The sequence below is a fragment of the Aotus nancymaae genome, unplaced genomic scaffold (genome assembly GCF_030222135.1).
Source record: "Aotus nancymaae isolate 86718 unplaced genomic scaffold, 86718_ANA_hifiasm-v0.15.2.pri h1tg000009l, whole genome shotgun sequence".
Lineage (NCBI taxonomy): Eukaryota > Metazoa > Chordata > Mammalia > Primates > Aotidae > Aotus > Aotus nancymaae.
The window spans coordinates 15365069-15383987 of record NW_026988420.1 but is presented as its reverse complement, the minus strand read 5'-3'; the positions used below and the strand labels follow the sequence as shown (position 1 = coordinate 15383987).

The following is an 18919-nucleotide window of genomic DNA, read 5'->3' as shown; positions in this document are numbered from 1 at the left end:
GCCTCTGGCACATAGCAGGAGTTCTGGAAAAGGACTTGAGAGCTGACAGTCTCTGCCACTGGATTTCTATTGTCTGTTGACAGATTATTTGACTTCTCTGAGTCTTGGCTTCCTGATGTGCAAAGTGGTGATAGTAAAGCTTGTCTTAACTGCTTCCCAAAGTCATCAAGAGGGTCAAATACAATTACATGAAAGTGTATTGCAAAGTTATAACAGCTAGAAGATATAGGCCTAGACACTGGGCTTCCTAAAAATTATATAAACTTTGACTAAATGAAAGCAAGTGTAAGTTACAACTAGAACCCAATTCTCCATACAAATAAACCTCTGCCATACCTATATACAAGCCAGTCAAAGAGACTACAGCAACTGAGAAACCCCTAATGTTGGCCTTAGGCAAGGCAGCTCACGAGTGGCTGAGTTTTCTGGCCAGAGCTCAGAGTCCCACTGGTGAATGATGTGGTAGCTAGTTCCTGTGCTGTCTATCCTGTACCCTTTCCTTTCTCCAGAAAAACACTCTTTATCCTCAAGTACCCACTTTGTCGTCCTCCTGTCCCACCATGTGTTTATAGTGAAGCCTGTCCTCCCTGGTGGCTGCACTTAATAGGTGGGGGAGGGTAGGACAGCATGTGACCACAGGAGGACCAGTCAGAAGGTTGTTTTGAAAGGTTTCAAACTGTAACTAAGAGGAGAGGCCCCTCCCAGCAGACACCAGGAGAGACGAGGCTTGGGAATCACGGGAAGCCTGTTTTCCACTAAATGGAGGAAGTCGGTTTGAGAAGAGGAAGTTAACACTCAGAGAGGCAGAAACCCTGAATTCCTGCTGCTGCAACACCCTAGGGCCAGATGTCCCTTGCTTTCCACCACACCACTACCCCTGCTCCTTTCTGAGATGTGAACCTGCTAAGAAACTCCCAAGAAAGTTCAAGTCTGCTCTTGTAACACACAACCCAGGTGCATTGACCTCACATTAAAAAATGGCAATTTCTATACTAAAGCAGACTCACAAGCCATTCAAACCAGGATCCTGTTTAAGGAAAGCACACTAAGGGATGTTTGCAGGAGGCTATGGTTGTCCTCAAAGTGCAACCTGCTTTGAATGACTTTTGAAACATTCTAGTTTGCCACTGTGTCCAATATAGCTCTGTAAATGCATCTTTACCTCTTTTGCACCTATTTGTATTTTCAATCTTTATCCACTTTCAAAGATAACCCATTCGAAATACGTACTGTCTACTGTGTGAAGTGATACGTAATCACCTCTTCAATGTTCAAAGCATAAAACACAAATTCTCTTTGTCGATTTGGCTGTGTGAGTTTCTGTCCCCATCAAAATTAAGAGAAAAAAACAGCCCCCACCTCTTTATTAAATCAACTGAACTGTCTTTATCCAATTCTATGTAGAGCTGCACCATATAAACTTTTACATAACCCCATAATGTTACGTTACATTAAATAAGTAAAACAGTGAAAAAACGGCAAAAATAGAAAAATAAGAAAAATTTAAGGCCGGGCGCGGTGGCTCACGCCTGTAATCCCAGCACTTTGGGAGGCCGAGGCGGGTGGATCACGAGGTCAAGAGATCGAGACCATCCTGGTCAACATGGTGAAACCCCGTCTCTACTAAAGATACAAAAAATTAGCTGGGCATGGTGGCGCGTGCCTGTAACCCCAGTTACTTGGGAGGCTGAGGCAGGAGAATTGCCTGAACCCAGGAGGCGGAGGTTGCGGTGAGCCGAGATCGCGCCATTGCACTCCAGCCTGGGTAACAAGAGCAAAACTCCGTCTCAAAAAAAAAAAAAAAATTTAAGAACACTGGAATTCATTTTGTAACATAAACAAAGACTGGAAAGAAAGATCTCCAAAACTGTTATTTTGGGTGGCAGGATGATGGACAAATTATTTTATTCTTTATTTTTTTTCCTGTATTACTAGAATTTCTATACTGGGTAAGTACTATTATTCTAATTATTTAAAGTTATTAACAACAACAACAAAAAAGACTGGGAGAAAAAAACGTGTAAATGAAGAGTTAACTGGTCAAAAGCAGGTTAAAGGGGCAACAACAACAAAAAACTTTAAAAACAATCAGGCAACGGCAGCCGATCACGCAGGAGAGCTCTAGCAAATGCTGAGACCTAGGCCCTCGGAGGAGTCAGCGTTGGTTGGGGAGATTTCAGCCAGACTTCAGCTTAGTTGTTTCAGGGACAGATAATGAAACAGGGACCAGAACATCCCTTACATCCCCTTGCCACTGGGTGGCCCATGCTGCTTTAGCAAACAGCCAACCTTAGGAAAGGAAGTCATAAAGGTAGCTCTGAACAAAAGCCCGGAAATCCTAAGTGACATACTCTACTATTTGGTGGTCATGCTCTGAAGCTGAGGGCTGAGGTGCCCACACTGAGAAGTGAATGGCCACTCATGGAGAACACACTTCAATTCCCTCCAGCTCCTGCCATGTATTAGGTGTTCAATACATATTTATATAAAAATGCAACTTAAATGAATAATCACGATGAAATGTGTAGGTGGTCAAAGAGGTACCTCTAACCTGGGCAGTAACAAGAGAAGAGACCCACTGGAAGGCTTCCTGGTAGAGGTGATAACCTGAGCTGGGTTTAAAGGATAAGTAGGAATTTGCCAGGTAAATAAAGTGAAGAACAGGCAGGATTCCAGGCAGACACAAAGTCAAGACAGAGAAGTTGGACTGGAGCAAATGGCTTAGCTTTGTGGAAAATAAAGTTGAACAGAGCCTTGAGGAAAGAGGAGAATTTGGATAGAAGTAGAAGGGGAGGAAAAAGCAGAATAAGCAAAGACATTGCAGGAAGAAATGGAATGTGAGACTTTTATTTGTTCACTAAATATTTATTGAAATATCGACTGTGTCCCAGGGCCAGGGCTAAAACCTTGAGGTGTAAGAAAGCTTATGAGTAACTCAAACCACAGATAACAACCCCACGAGACTGGTATTCTCCCCACTGTAGAGATGATGAAAGTGAGGCTTTATAGTGAGGAGGCAAACTGTCCAAGGACACAGAGCTAATAAATGGCATAAATCTGGTTTTTAAGTGTGTGTTATTACAGCCAGGCTTCAGAGCACACTGACTGAGTTGTTTGCTCTTCAGCATCACAGTTAAAGCTCAGAGGATGTGGGAGAATCCATGCAGTCCCTATTCTGTTACTCAAATAAAAAATCATGGACTGCTTGCTTTCCTTTTATGAATATTTTTTTTTGTGACCTGGAGGATAAATATGTGGGAGTCATGAGTTCTTACTTATAAATATCCCAGCATTTTGGAACAATTACTAAGGGGACAAGATCAGGCTCTAGAAACAGCCTGATTATACCAACTGGCAACTGATACAGTCCATCCACTTCAGAACGTGCTCAGATAGACAGCAAGGGAAGTGGATCCAGTGGCCATCTGAGAAAGGTCAGTCAGGTGCCACCAAAAACCATTTCGCAAAAACAAAGCCAGACTGAGGATTCGTGTGGAAAATGTTAAACATGCTCTATGCTGGAAAACTTTTGAGACTCCTACGTTGCTAACTGCCTGCAGGAGACTCTTTGGCAAATGATACAACTTCCAAAAAGCTGAGCTTAATTATTCCGAGGTTGTCTAAAATCAGAACTTGAATTAGCCAGGTTCTCTATCATTTGCCAAGTGAAGTTCATGTCTTCAGGAAATAAGGAAGCTTTCGGCCCTCAGGTGTATTTCTAAACACAAACATACACGTGCATACTGTTCTGACAAAGAACAAAAATCCTGCTTAAGTTTTTCTTCGGAGATTAACCGTGTGCCATTAGGTAAAGAAGGGAAAAGAGTGTTTTTTAGGATCACTGAAAAGTCAATTAAATCTATATTAGCTCTTCCTTTGCCATACACTTTAAACTTTTACTTTTTTTTCTTCCACAAAACAAGAGGCCTTTCTTTTGGGCTTATAAAAAGCTATAATTATGCCAGTTGGTGGACCAAAAAAAAAAAAAAAAAAGCTTCAAGACTATAATCAGAAAAAACATTAATATAAATTTTCTCCATCAAGAAAGTTAGTTTTCCCTTTTAAATTTAATTTCTTTTTAAAAACGTTTAATTAGAACATAGTTCTAATGCATGAATTTATACCATCCTTCCACATCTATTTTTGCATTCCACTTGGACAGACAGCTCTGGTATAATCATTTGTGATTAGAATGATGCCTCATATAAAAAGCTATTATTGTATTTGAAATGTCTAAGGTAGGCAGGGATTCTTACCTCCCAAAAAGCAAGCCATCCTTTAACTCCAAGAAACTACTTTCTGTGGGGAAATACATAAGTGCATTCTTTGCTAAAATACTTTTTAACATGTACACTCATGAAATAAAAGAGGATAACTTTATTGCAAAGCTTGTTCCGAACTGAAAATTCAACTTGAGGGCCAGCTTCCCCTCAGGACTTTTTCATCAGGGAACTGATTAAGGAACATTTTAATCAGCCTAAGCGAACCCAAATGAGTTTTGCTGTTTTGTTTTAATGGGCCTGAAATGATTTCTGTTTTTTTCTTTTTTTCATATACAATGTTAGGGTTTCCCAATTAACACTTCCCTGGAGATGAACCCAATTAATTGTTCAGCCCCCAACAGCAATAAATGCAGTCTTCTATCCTATAGGCAGTGAATCAGGTGACTTCTCATACCTGGGTGCATCCCAACTTAGTAATATTAACAAGAAAAACAGACTTCAAAAAAATATTAGAAATATGGCTCAAACATTTACTTTTAGGGTAGAAAAAGAGGGACGGAAACTTTTACTATTTTCCAAAAAGTAAAGATGTTAATGGCCTCTTATAGAAATTAAAACAGCAAAGAGGCTAGTATTCCCAGGCCATTTTACAGAAACATTTAAAACCATTCCAAACTAAAAGAAATGCTTGCCTTGCTGAAATGGAAATGGTTCTGTCTTCACCCGTCTATGAAAACCAACGTCCCAAGTCTGAATATCTCACAAGTATCTCTTCCAAGTTTCAGATTTGTTTATCTGAGATAGTCAGCTTCTCTCAACAAACAAAACTAGAGGCAAAGATACCTCAATCGAACGTTTTAATATATCTTTCAAGATATAACACAGTGCTGTGGCAGGCAGCTCGATGGACAGCATGAATTAAATGTTGGAAAAAAGTATCATTGCAAGGTTAGGCAGCTTTACCCTGTCTCATGGATAAACCCCTTCAAAGTTCTGTTTGCCTGTGGGTTCATGTGCTCACTTTTCAGTATACAGAGTAAGTTCTTCAAAGCTTAAAAGTCTTCTAAATCTGAATACACACCACCTCCACCAAATACTTCTGAAAAATGTTTAATAATCTTTGTTTTCTTTAGTAAGGGCCCAACTTCAGTATGGTGTTCCCTCAGCCGAGGGCATATGGTTTCCTACTCCTGAATGTATAATTAAGCAGGCTGATTTCTCATCTTCTGTAAAAGTCAACAACTACAGCTGGGAGGATGAGCCTCATACTCTGCACTTACATGCACTTCCTTGACCATACAAATTCTGGCCCAGCACAAAGTGAGCCACACATGAGGCTGCCCATTCCTATATCCCAATCCAGTTCCCAAAGACTGATCTTTATTGCACTGGTTCCTGGCTTGGGGGCAGAGGTTTCCGGACCAGCAGCATCAGCATCTCCAGGGAATGCACATTCTTTGGCCCCAGCCCAGGATCTACTGAAGCAGAATCTCTGGGGACTGAGGCCCAGCTCCCCAGGTGACTGATGCCCTCAAGTTTGAGAACTACAGTTGCACTGCAGTCGCTATCAAACCGTGTTGTACTCTCAGAGCCTGCAGGTGGCACTAAAGGCCAGAAGGAAAAATTGCAGGAGCTGATAGCTCAAGTTTTTAACTGTTAAAGTTCCTGCTCGCCTGACCACACAGCTCTTTCTAGCAGTTCCCAACAGCTGTTCAGCCTCCCCCAATGCCTTAAAAGGTCACAATAGATCTCAGCTTTGAACAGAAACTCGACTGAAACTCTTCTCACAACGCAGCAGTAGATATACTAAAACCTACAATTTTCAGGGATACAATCAATATTTAATTCTTTTGTGGGTTTTGTGTTTAATACAATAAGGACACAAACACACTTTTAAAATGACGATCTCAATACTGATTAAACTGAACAACAAAATAAGAAGCTCAAATTTTCATCAGCTATTGTGTATATCTGAATAATAATAATACACTTGATTCTGAAAGAATGATTAGAGTTCCTTCCCTGAAAATCTAATTGTCTTGATGTGACAAAGTGAGAAGGATGATTTTTCTAACGAAAGCATGTACACAGGTAGTCCTTTGCGAGATTCTGTCAAAACCCCGAATTTCACATTAGCTGTTTCATCACCCCAAACATCTTTATTGAGGATGTGTAGCAACAGGAACTCTCATACACTGCTTATGGGAATATAAATCAGTACAACTACTTTGGAAAACCATTTAACAGCGTCAACTACAGAAAAACACACAAGGACTTATAACCAGCCATTCCATTCCAGGGTATACACCCTAGAGAAATGAGTGCCTACGTCCACCAAAAGCCGCCTAAAGGAATGTTCTCAGAAGTGTAACTTGGAATAGTTGCAAACTGGAAACAACCCAAATGTCCATCCACAGTAGAGGAGATAAATAGTATGGCTATTCGTACAATTAAATAGAAGCAGCAATGAAAAAAACAACCAAACAACTGCTACAACATGAATGATTTTCACAAACCATAGATGAATCTTTCAGAGTGAAAGAAGCCAAACACAAAAGACTCTTATCCAAACAGGCAAAACTTATCTCTGGTGACAGAGGTCAGCATAGCGGTTCCTGGGGCTATCTAGGAACAGGCATGAGGAGCTATTGGACAGGGTCTACATCTTGAACTGGGGGATGGTTACTGGGGTAGTGTATATGTATGAAAAGTTCAGTGAGTTGCATACTTAAAATTCGTACACTTTATTTTTTTTTAGAGGCAAAAAATAGTCTTGACAGTCTGTCATGTAAAAATTTTCAATGATCATCAATAAAACTCTAAATTCCTGGGAAAGTATGTTGGTATCAGAGTGTATTTACTGCAACAAACACTCTGCATTTGCTGAGCTAAACTGAAAATATAGTGAACAGGAGATTTTCCTTTTTTCCAATGTTACACATATATAAAAAGACCAAACCTTTCTGGCTTGCACTCCCTAGGCCAAATTCCTTTTACTCTGTCACTTAATGGGTCCTTCTTTGTGTGGCACTGGCTGTCCACTGTCCCAAGCCTCACATACCCTGGATGGCCGGTCATCATCCACACGGGGGGCTGAAAGGCCTGGTCGTTATCCTGCTGAATCGCTTTGAACCACCCTTGGCCTAACAGCGACTCCCATCCCCCTTCCCTCCTGCCTCGCCACCGCAGGCCCGTCCCTTTGCTTTCTTAAAAACCGCGCACCGTCTGAGGCCACTTCGAGCCTACTGGATCCCTGGTTCCAACCCAGTAGGATCTCAGAAGCAGGGCCAGCTGCGAGATGGGGGACACTAAGTTACCCCCAAGGGCAGAAACCTCCGGGGCCTGCAGATCACCGGTGACGCGGAACCCGTGTGGCTCCCGGCAGGCTGGGTCGGCTTCCGCCCGCCCTCCCGAGCCACCGGGGATCAGAGCCCGGGAAACACGCTCGATCCTTTTCAGCGCTTCCGGGTTTGAAAACCGCGGCTGGCTATGACGTGTGACCAAGATGCGGGGCCAGTTGTCAAGAGAGAATCCCATCCCGCGCCGGGCCACGGAGTGGGAGCAGCCGGGGTGCAGGGCGGCGCGCCCGGGGTCGCATGCAGCTCCACCAGCTCTCTGGCAACCCCCACCGCCCGGGCGCGCGTGTTTACCTGGAACCAGGAACACGTGCTGCCGGGCGCCAACCCCGTCCCCGCAGTCCACGCCGGCGGCCATGCCGCCCGCCTCTTCCGGGGCGCCGCTGGCCTCAGCCTCCCAGCCCCACCGAAAATGGCGGGAGAAGGGTCTGTTCCGGATGGCACGGCGTGCAGACGGACCGGCAGCGCCCGGGGGCAGGCCCGCGGGCCGAGTTTCGTTTCGTTTCCGGGACCAGCCTGCTGTTCGTGTTACGTTTTTAAATTTAGCGCCAGGAGAGGCGCTCTGAGTGCCGGCGCGGGGCCGCAGGCAGCGGGAAGGGGCCGCGGCCTCTCCCTCGCAGCTCTGACAGTGGTAGGTGCTCACCGCGCGCCGCAGGGCGCCGAGTGACGCGGCGCGGGGCGGGGTCGCCGCGGCCCTGCGCTCTGTCGCCGCACCCAGAGGCCCTCCGTCGTCGATCGAGCGAGCGAGCTAGGACCGGGTCTGTGGGGTGTGGGTCCAGAGGACGGAGTTAGTCCGTGTTAAGGACATTAGCAGTCACATCGGAATCGGAATCGGAATGCAACTTAGGCATAGTCCCCTAATTCTTTGTGAATGTATCTTGGTCATCAGTTTCATTCTGTGTTATTAATGGCAGAATATGTGTGCATTCTGAGTTATAAGGGATGTCCTCAATTTGGACGTCGTCCTCATCACTAAACAGAGGTGCACAGTTTGGGGCTCAGAATATGAATCTGTTATTTTGAAGAACTTTGTAATGAGTTAAAAATTTAGACATTTAAAAGGTGATATTTAAAAAGTTAGAGCCATGAAATTTGGGGATTTAAACCTTTAAAAATAACATTTTAATTGAAAAAGTGATGTTTGTTTGGTACGTAGTTTTTAAGAAGAAAGTACATACATACTCCTTTCATACTTTCTAGAAAAGCATGGGACAGGCACAGTGGCTCACACCTGTAATCCCAGCACTTTGGGAGGCCAAGGCAGGCGGATCACTTGAGGTCAAGAGTTTGAGACCAGCCTGGCCAACATTGTGAAACACGGTCTCTACTGAAAATACAAAAATTAGCTGGGTGTGGTGGTGCACATCTGTAATCCCAGCTACTCCCGAGGCTGAGGCACAAGAATCGTTTGAACCCAGGAGATGGAGGTTGCAGTGAACCAAGATCCCACCACTGCACTCCAGCCTGGACTACAAAGCTAGACTCTGTCAAAAAAAAAAATTCCACAAAAGCCTAAACAATTATATATATATGTGTGTGTGTGTGTATATATATATATATATATGTTTAGGCTTTTGAATTTTTTCCACAAAAAAATATATATTTTTTATATATATTTATATATTATATATATATGTAAATATATATTTTTTTAAAGAAAAGCATGATGTCTCTCTTTTATCCCAGATCCCCAATCTCCCTCCCCAGGGGAAACTGTTAACATTTCTTGTCTATTCTTAAAGAATTTTTCCATGCAAAAACAAATTAATGTCTTATTTTTGCACAATTGAAAGAATAATATACATAACTCAGAAACTTTGCTTTTCATGTTTAATCTTGAAAATAATTAAATTTAGCAGCACTAAATTTATCTCAGCCCTCTGAAAACGTTTTTAACTTCAAACCTGTTTCCCATGGTGGGTGAGACAAATACAGCTGCAGTTGATTGCAGGACACAGCTGGTGGAAAGGAGGCCTTTCTGGCTGAAGAGAGGCGCTCCTTGCCAATTTGGGGGCGAGGAGCAGCAGATTGGTACTGCTCTGATCTTCCCTCTCCCCTAAAACTGTAGAAGATGCTGTGGTGTATAATGCAAGTCTCTGGGCACACCATCAGCTTACAGCTACAGAAGCACCCCATTGTCCCTGGAGGATGGGATCCAAAACCTCCAGTGGATGCCTAAAACCGGAGATAGTACCAAACCCTCTATATACTGCTTTTTCCTTTGCATGTCTATCTATGACAAAGTTTAGTTTGTAAATTAGGCCTAGTAAGAGATTAACAACAATAACTAATAATAAAATAGAACAATTCTAACAGTATGCCAGCATCACTATCTTCCAGCTACCAAGTGACTCATGAGGAGGGGAGCTTCTGCAGTGTGGATCTGCTGGACGAAGAGAGGATTCAGGTCCTTTGCAGGATGAAGCTGGATGGCGCAAGATTTCTTCACGCCACTCAGAACACTGCACAATTTAAAACTTAAGAATTGTTTGTTTCTGGAATTTTCCATGTAATATTTTTGGACCAAGGTCAACTGGGGGGAACTGAAACCTTGGAAAGTGAAACTTGAAATAGGGGGAGCTACTGCACATGCGAAATGTTACCCAAGATTCCCTTGCTCAGATATTCATACCTGTTTTTATTTTTCTCTGATCCTTTCCAGCCCTTGGCTGTATGAATTTGTATTTTTGTGGTTGTCACAGTTTAGACTATTTTGTCTGCTTTTCTCACTTAACAGTGTCATAAGCATGTATCCCTTCATATCAAGAGCTATCATTGTTAATGGAGGCATGATATTTAACATTGCTGGTATAGGATTAGTCATCCATTCCCTAATATGCAGTAAGTATTTAGGTTATTTCAAACTGGTATTATAAATAATGCTACAATGTATATTGTATATGGATTATGTGTACAGCAATGTGACACAGTGATTGATGTGCATATACACACATAGACGCTTTGTATCTAATGAAAAAAATTTAGATGCAGGAAATTATTTTTAGCAGAAAACCATGTAGGTTAATTTAAAAGGCACAAAGAACAACACTATGTACTTTACAAGGATACATGCATATTTAAGGCCATGTCAAGCACATTAAAAAACATGGGTGTCTTTACATGTTGCCAACAAACATGAAAAAAAGCTCAACATCGCTGTTGGTTAGAGAAATGCAAATCAAAACCACAATGATATACCATCTCATGGAAGTCAGAATGGCAGTTGTTAAAAAGTCAAGAAACAACAGATGCTGTGAGGCTGGGGAGAAACAGGAACACTTTTACATTGTGGGTGGGAATGTAAATTAGTTCAACCATATGGAAGACAGTGTAGTGATTCCTCAAAGATTTACAACTAGAAATACTATTTGACCTAGGGATCCCATTACTGGGTATATACCCAAAGGAATATAAATCATTCTATTATAAAGATACATGCATGTGTATGTTCATTGCAGCACTGTTCACAACAGCAAAGACATGGAATCAACCCACATGTCCATCAATGATAGACTGGATAAAGAAAATGTAGCACATATACACCACGGAATACTATGCAGCCACAAAAAGGAATGAGATCACATCCTTTGCAGAGACATCCTTAGCAAATGAATGCAGGCACAGAAAACCAAATACCACACTTATAAGTGGGAGCTGAACAATGATAACATGTTGACACAGCGAGGGAAACAACATACACTGGAGCCTGTCAGGAAGGGTGGTGGAAGAGGAGAGCATTAGGGAAAAGAGCTAATTAATACATGCTAAGCTTAATGCCCAGGTGATGTGTTGATAGGTGAAGCAAACCACCATGGCACACATTTACCTATGTAACAAACCTGCACATCCTGCACATATACCCTGGAACTTAAAAAAAAAAAATGGGTGTCTTTAAAATGGCAAGGAGTAGGAGAAAGAAATGGGTAAGGAAGGAGGAGCAGGAGAAATTAAATGAGAGGGCCAGGCTCACACGGGCAATGGTCAGCGTACTCTGAATGAGAAAACAATGAACTCTGCCCTTTCTGTAAATAATTTCCTTTATCATTTAGAAAAAATTATGTAAGTACCTTTTTGAAAAGGAGACCATTACTGACAGACTGACTGCAGATCCCTATTGTCTTCAAGGTAAAGTCTAAAGTACTAAGCTTTGAACACATGTCCCTTGAGATCTGGTCCTACCTGGACTCCCCAGCTGCAGTTCCCACCACCTCCCTCCCTGTCTACCCACTCCACAGTATGGCAACAAGGAACTGCCTGTGGTTCTCTCCTCTGTCACATCCAACACTTGGTATTGTATTCCCAATGCTGAGACCATCCTGTTCTCCACAAGCCTCATTCCTTCCCTTCTCCCTCACCCTTTACCACTGTCAGGACAACTGTCACTCATCCATCAGGTCTCACTAAGTGCCTTCTCTTCCTGCCTCCTAATACTGTTCTCAAGAATAAGTGTGATCCCTCCAATTTCACCAGCTAGCGGAACCAGTCAGTTCCTTGAGGGAAGAATAGCATCTAGAAATTCACCACTATATAGTCAAAAAATAACAATGATTTCACTGAGTACTAACTGTGCTGAGCACTGCACTGAGCAGTTAATTCGGATGATCTCTTTCAGCCCTCCAACAGCATTAAGGGTATTATTGTGCCTACCCACATTGTACAGAGGAAAAATGTAGAGTCTAGAGAGATCGAGTACCTGCCTATGATGACACAACTAGCAAGTGGCTGAGCAGGAATTCCAACCCAGGCCTTAGGACTCCAGAGATTGGGCTCTTCACCTTCCTTCCCTCCCCGGTGTCCCTATGCCTGGGACAAAGTAATATGGAAACATAGCATGTGCTGAGCAAATATTTTTCAAGTAAATATTTATGCAGATAGCTAGGCAGTCATGGCTTGTGGTATTCCCAATTTTAAAAATGAAAACAAATTGATTACATCCAATATATCATAAAATAGTCTGTGAATTACTTTCAGTACTAATCTGTACTAGTTACACTAACAAGAGTCAAGCAGGTTGTTCTTCAAAGAATAAGAAGGCAGCAGCAACTTTAATACCTGTGAGTAGAAAATCAGATAGTCTTCTAAATGCTGGAAGCAATACGTTTGGTTTTTAGTAAAAAGAAAAAAAAAAACTGGGTGGGGCGCTGGAGAAAAATTCAGTGCCAAATAACCTTTAGCAATGCTTAGTGGTAATCAGAGCAGGGAGACATTGTATTAAAGGTAATGGAAGGATTTTCCCCCTCTACATTGTTAAAAACCTGTAAGAATGTTTCTTTCAAAGCAAAATTAAAATTAAAATCCATGTTTATCATTATTTCTCTCAGGAGAAAAGGTTGTTCTCTTTTACCAAATTTTTCTGCCATCAAATGCTCATCAAGTGACAATAGAGAAGGCAACACAGTCCTCAAGCATCAGATTGGGAGAAGACTCTGCTCTTGAAGCATCAACTATGTAGAAAGGGGGCCAGTGAGTATGAGTAGCACTGAATCATTCTTTCTGGGAAGAATATTCCCTTTCTGTTCTCTCGTAACTAACTCAACCTAAAATTGAATTGTACTTGGCAGTGTGACAAAAAGGCACATACAAACTTGTGAGATCTGCCCATTGTAGGATAAAAATGACTGAAGCTATTGAGGAAGGAAAAAGAGCAGCCCTTGACACCAAGAAGCTGGCCTGGCTCTCACAGGTAGACCCTGTGATTCTCCCATTAGATGTGAACCATCACAGAAAAACAGCCTCTGACCAGGCTACTTTGAGACCATGATTAAATAAGACCAGGCAAGGGCAATTCATAATTTTGTCTAAGTACAGACAAAAGCAAGTCACTGTGCTACCCATGAAGCATCTCTTGGCCAAAATGAGTGTTACTTCTTTACCAATGACACTTTTATTCTCACTAGAGTTTCCCCTTTCTATAAGAGTCATTGAGATCTCCCCTCATTCCCTCTAGATTGGATGCTCTACTTTCTAACAGCATCCAATCCAGAGAGAATCCCTGCTGCCTTAGACCCTGCCTCAAATTACCCAATCAAAGCCCAGACCCTATAAGGTTCTTTCTAACACCCTGTTACCAAAACACCCATAATTTCATGATGTGTGTTCTCCCTCACTGCAGCAAGTAATGAACCAAACTTGTTCAACTACTGGTGACTTCATGGCTTCCTTGGCTGAAGGTATTGATGCTATGTTTACACATTTCCATATGCATATGTGTGTATAGTTATAAATATTACATATATATTCATATAAAATCAAGGTAGCTAGAAATTCAGGCAATTTAAGCTCCAAAGTATACTTTTCTGGCTCAAGTATCTGTAGATTTAGATAATAATTCAGATAATTATACATTTTGCTCCCTGGTACCCTAGCAACCACCATACAATTCATATAATTGTAATAACCTGATGTTTGAGTTATTCTCACCTAATTTGCTTTTACGTATGCTGTTAATATTTTCTACAATGCAGTGTGTTTGAGATTTTTTTCAAGCTATGCATTTTTTGACATGATAATAAATGGTGAAACCAAAATGTTGGCTACTTTAAAAATTTTATTTTTTAAAGCAGGATATAAACTTTTATAGAAAATATGATCACAGCTGAAATGAATAATAAGAATAAAAGGGTGGTGACTAAAGTCTAATCATAGTTGCACTTGAATCATTTCAACTGTGATATATTTTCTAAAATTTTTAACATTTTTAATTTGATGGTGGAAATGCCACTAATTTCTGGTTTCATTTTACCCTGTTCTTCCTCTTTAGTGCCTAAACAATGATATCCTGATTCTCTTTTGGTCAATCTTAATTAATTTTACCAACAGTCTCTACAATTAAGAGGCTTAAGGAGGCACATACATATTACTAAAATTAAAGCTGTTCATATCTGCTGCTTTCTCACTATACCTAAAATACTCTTCAAATAATAATAAGATATTTTATTAACTCATTCTAACAAAACATCTGTAAAACAGGAAATGCAACTACTAAATATGGTTTGTTACTTGCCAAAGATTAACAAATTTTTCTGGTAATGTGAGCGTTTCACCCAATGTTTTGCTTAAGAGCAAAAATAGGTAATATTGACTGAGTATTTAAAGAGAAAGTGTTGTAACATCTACAGAATAATAGTCAATTTCATGTTGACTTTTGCAATTATATTGCTCATGCAAGAGCAACATTTCTGAAAATTTAGTCTTCTTCATTTGTTCACTAAATGTCTCATTCTTTGAGAATGTAATTCAATTAATAAATGGATTACCTTTAAAAGTGCTTATAATTTCTCTATTTTTAGTATAAACATGCAGCACATTTTAAAAAAATACCTTTATCAAAACCTTTAGGCAGAGTAAATGAGTGTTCGTATTTCTTATTAAGATTATACTAGAGGTGAAGATTGCAACAAAGCAAGCATCCTTTGTTATGGATTTGAGAAGAAACCAGAGATTTAAAAAGGATTTAATATTGATTTAAAATGTAAAAGGATTGCTCTGTACTTAAAGCCTACAATATTCGTTCTGTAGTAATTTCCATGGCAATGGCACTAATTGATTAAATCGTGACTAAATTGACAAAGTGGCGAGCCTATAATGGAACAGACTCTTTGTTACCTTCTTGTGGATGGGCACTATCCAGACATATTGCCATCTACTTAAAATGTAGATTCAGATGTTAAAAATAAAGAAGTATGAGCAAGCTATGGTGCAACATTTCTGGCTTCAGAGTTAAACACTGAGTTAGAAAGGCGCTTTATAGCTGAATTGATATTCAAATTGCTCAGATCATGAGTATAGATTGGGACAAAGAAGGTATACATTTGGGGATAAAAGAAAAAAATACTTTTTTTGGTTTTTATATAATTTGAACAGCATTGTAAATAAATAATATAGGTTAGGACAGTGATTAAAAGGAGTGGCCAAATCTTTAGACATCCCTTGCTGAGCTTTTGTGTGTTTTTGTTTGTTGGCTTGCTATTTTATGATGTCAATGTTTTTGAAGTTGCCTCTGTTATTTCTAACATCAGATGTGTCTTCCATGAGCAAACATCCAGACGACATTCCTATGGTAACCATGTACAACTCAGAAGTGATTTTCTACCATTTTTTTTCCCAGAAATTATTTATTTAATAATAATCTCACTCTTGAAAAACAGAAGCTACTTTATATATGCTTGATATAACAATGTCCAGATCAAGATATCTTTTTTTGGAGTCAGTACACAAAGGCATTATTGACTTAATTAGGTGCAAGTAGCAGCCTGTCTTTCAGGCTATGGTGGAAATTTTCAGGTGTGAAATAAATGAGATGGCCCAAGTACATAACACTCCTGCCTCAGCAGCATAGCCAACTCCACAATTTACTTTATTCCCTAAATGTGGTAACTCCAGCTGGGGCAGGGGAAACTCTGGGCCCACTGCACTGATCCTGTTACTTTTCTTCCTTAGCTTTATGTTGTAAACCTACTAGCCCCAGGATTTATTTTCTGACCTTTTTATACTATTTCATTTTCCATACTGGCTAAAAAGTTCAGCAGAAGTACACATTTTGATGATTTTGCCTGGATTAGGTATATTAAGATTATTAATTGTAAACAGAGACTCCTTTTTTTTTTCTTTAACTTTCAATACACTCTTCTGGGATGAATTTCTAGGAGTTAGTAGAAGCCCTTGCTCTAATATCTTGTAGAGCCAGGGGAATGGGCCCTATAAGGAGAAAATGTAAAAAGAATCGCTGCTTCTAAGGAGAGTTAAAAGTTTTTGATAAAAGACAGGACATATCTTAAGAATACACTAGAATCTCCTGTAAACTTGTATTTGATTCTTGGTCACTCTCTTTTTCTCTCTCTCTCATGATCTGGGCTAATCTGAATTAACTCATCAATATTTATTGATACCTACTTTGTGCCAGACACTGTTCTAGTTGCTTGAATTACATCCTTAAATAAAACATATTAAAATACCTACCCTCCTGGAGTTTATATCTAGTAGAGGGAGACAGACAAACAATACACATAATGAGTACATTCTACAATATGACAGAAGGTGGCTGGTGCTGTGGAGGAAAGAAACACAGCAGAAAAAGGAGGTCTGTGAGAAAAAAGAGGAGGGTCGCTGTTTTAAAAAAGTGGTCACAGTGGGCTTCATAAAGGAGCTAACATTTGAGCAAAGACTTGAAGGAAGGAAAGGAGTTAGGCATGTGAATACCAGAGTGAAGTGCGTTCCAGGCAGATGGAACAGCCGGTGGAAAGGCACTGCAGCTGCAGCTGGCATGGGATGTTCAAGGACAGCAAAGGAGGCTGTGGACTGAGCAAGAGGGAAAGGACAGTAATAAGTAAGGCTGGAGAAGTGAGGACCTCACATACCATTGGCAGGGTGAAATGGACTCCACCAAAGGGCTGGCCAAGAGTGGTAAGAAAGCATAAGTGTGTATAAGAGAACCAACTTCAGTCACTACATAGCCAAGGGCCAAAGCTAGAACAAATTTAGTTACAATTAAAAAAACCTGAAGAAAGCCTAGGGTTTCTCAAAATGTTTTTACTGTAATCCATAGTCAGAAATATGTTTTATCGCATGACTTTGCAGTCACACAAAAGATACACACTTTATTAAAACAAAGGCTTCATAAACTTATACACATTGTGCTCAATGTACGTTAATATCTTTGGTACTATTCTAATCTATTAAGTTTCTTTTCTTTATTCAACCCTAATAAAGCTATTAAATCGATATTATAACCTAGTAATGTCAGTTCAAAAAGCACTGCTATAGGCAATGTGATCATTTTGGCTACACCCTAACTGGATAACATAATCACATCATTGTCAACTCTGAGCACACTTTGGCTAGAAACCACATCAGGGCTAATGAGTTTAAACAGAGAGCCACCATTAGCTCACTAATCAAAATACAATATATATAAAGTATTCTGTTTTCTTGACAGCTGTCATTATATAAAAATATTGTGTGGGCTGGGTTACTGTGAGGAAATGTAAAACGTGAAATATGGGTACATCATTTCTAACTGGCAGCCAATATTTATGGTAGTTGGCTAAAGAGATTTTACTTCAAATAAACAAATGTTTAATGTTTCCATAAACACAGAGACATGACCCTAATTAGTAAATTTACTAATAGATTTTTGTTCATTATCTCCAGACCAATCTTTAGATATATTTATTTTTAGAAAACAGTGCAAATTTTAGAACTGTGTCTCAAAATGTTTTGAGAGTTTCTTAAAATGTTTGAGAGCAGCATGATTTTATGTGTATATAAACATTGGTACTATTCCAAACTGTTAAATTGCCCTTTCAAAACTCAAAATTCATTTTCAACTAGATTCTGGTTTTACATATTTTTTTTTCTGCTGCAGAAAGTTCTTAATTTACCATAGGATGGACTCAAGTTTTATAATACAGTCATGTACTGCATAATGACATTTCGTCAACAAAAAAAGTGCATATATGACAGCAGTCCTGAAGAATATAACTGTATTTTTACTGTACCTTTTCTATGTTTGATGTGTTTAGATGCACAAATACCATTGTGTTTCAATTGCCTACAGTATTCAGTATAGTAACATGCTGCCCAGGTTTGTGGCCTAGGAACAACAGGCGACACCACACAGCCTAGGTGTGTAGTAGGCTACACCATTTAGGTTTGTGTAAGTACACTCTATGATAATTACACAATGATAAAATTGCCTAGTGATGCATTTCTCAGAATGTGTACCTGTCGTTAAGTGACACATTACTGTAGATTCATAAGAGAAATCTACGAAACATACTGTCTTAAATATAAGAAAATTCTAGAGTGATACATATACTGTGGTATTATTTACATAAAGAATATGAGCACTTAAAAATGGTGCATATTGTACATGGGATTTATGTAGATATCCCATGACATACATATGCATATGATATATATATGTGTCTATGAGATATGTTTATTCTATATATTTCTGTGAATATATGTATATATTATTTTAAAACTTACTAGGAAAAAAAATGTCCCTGGTTTCAGAATAGCCATTACTCTTTAGAAGGGAAAACAGGCAATGGTACAAAGGCATCATTCACCTATATCTATAATATTTCAAATTTTAAAATAAAATATTTAAAGCAAATGTGACAAAATTTGTCTCTACTTTCTGTATATTTGAAGAAGGGCTTCCTTCCTTGTATCCATTACTGTAGATGGCCATATATTTTAAACAGATACCAGATATAAAACACACCACCATGTCCTTAACTTGTAAAGAAGATAAGCTGGGAATACATCTTTTTAAAAACAGCTACATGGTGTGGACACAGTTTTCAGCAAAGAAAGCCCTAGTTTCTGTTTTCA

At 39.8% G+C, this 18919-nt stretch overlaps 1 protein-coding gene across 7 annotated transcripts in view; it reads right to left on the bottom strand.

Annotated features, from left to right (window-relative positions):
* The window catches only part of RNASEH2B (ribonuclease H2 subunit B), a 139427-nt gene extending 131478 nt beyond the window's left edge, over nt 1–7949 (bottom strand). For 6 of the 7 annotated variants that reach the window (XM_064373603.1, XM_012466240.2, XM_012466237.2 and 3 more), the window contains exon 1: nt 7874–7949. In XM_064373603.1, coding sequence (XP_064229673.1) covers nt 7874–7937 — 64 coding nt within the window. In that variant the 5' untranslated portion in view covers nt 7938–7949. Of the gene's footprint in view, nt 1–7284; nt 7308–7873 lie in introns of those variants that run through there. The other variant, XM_064373600.1, reaches the window with a different exon arrangement.
* Nucleotides 7950–18919: the final 10970 nt, after the last annotated feature.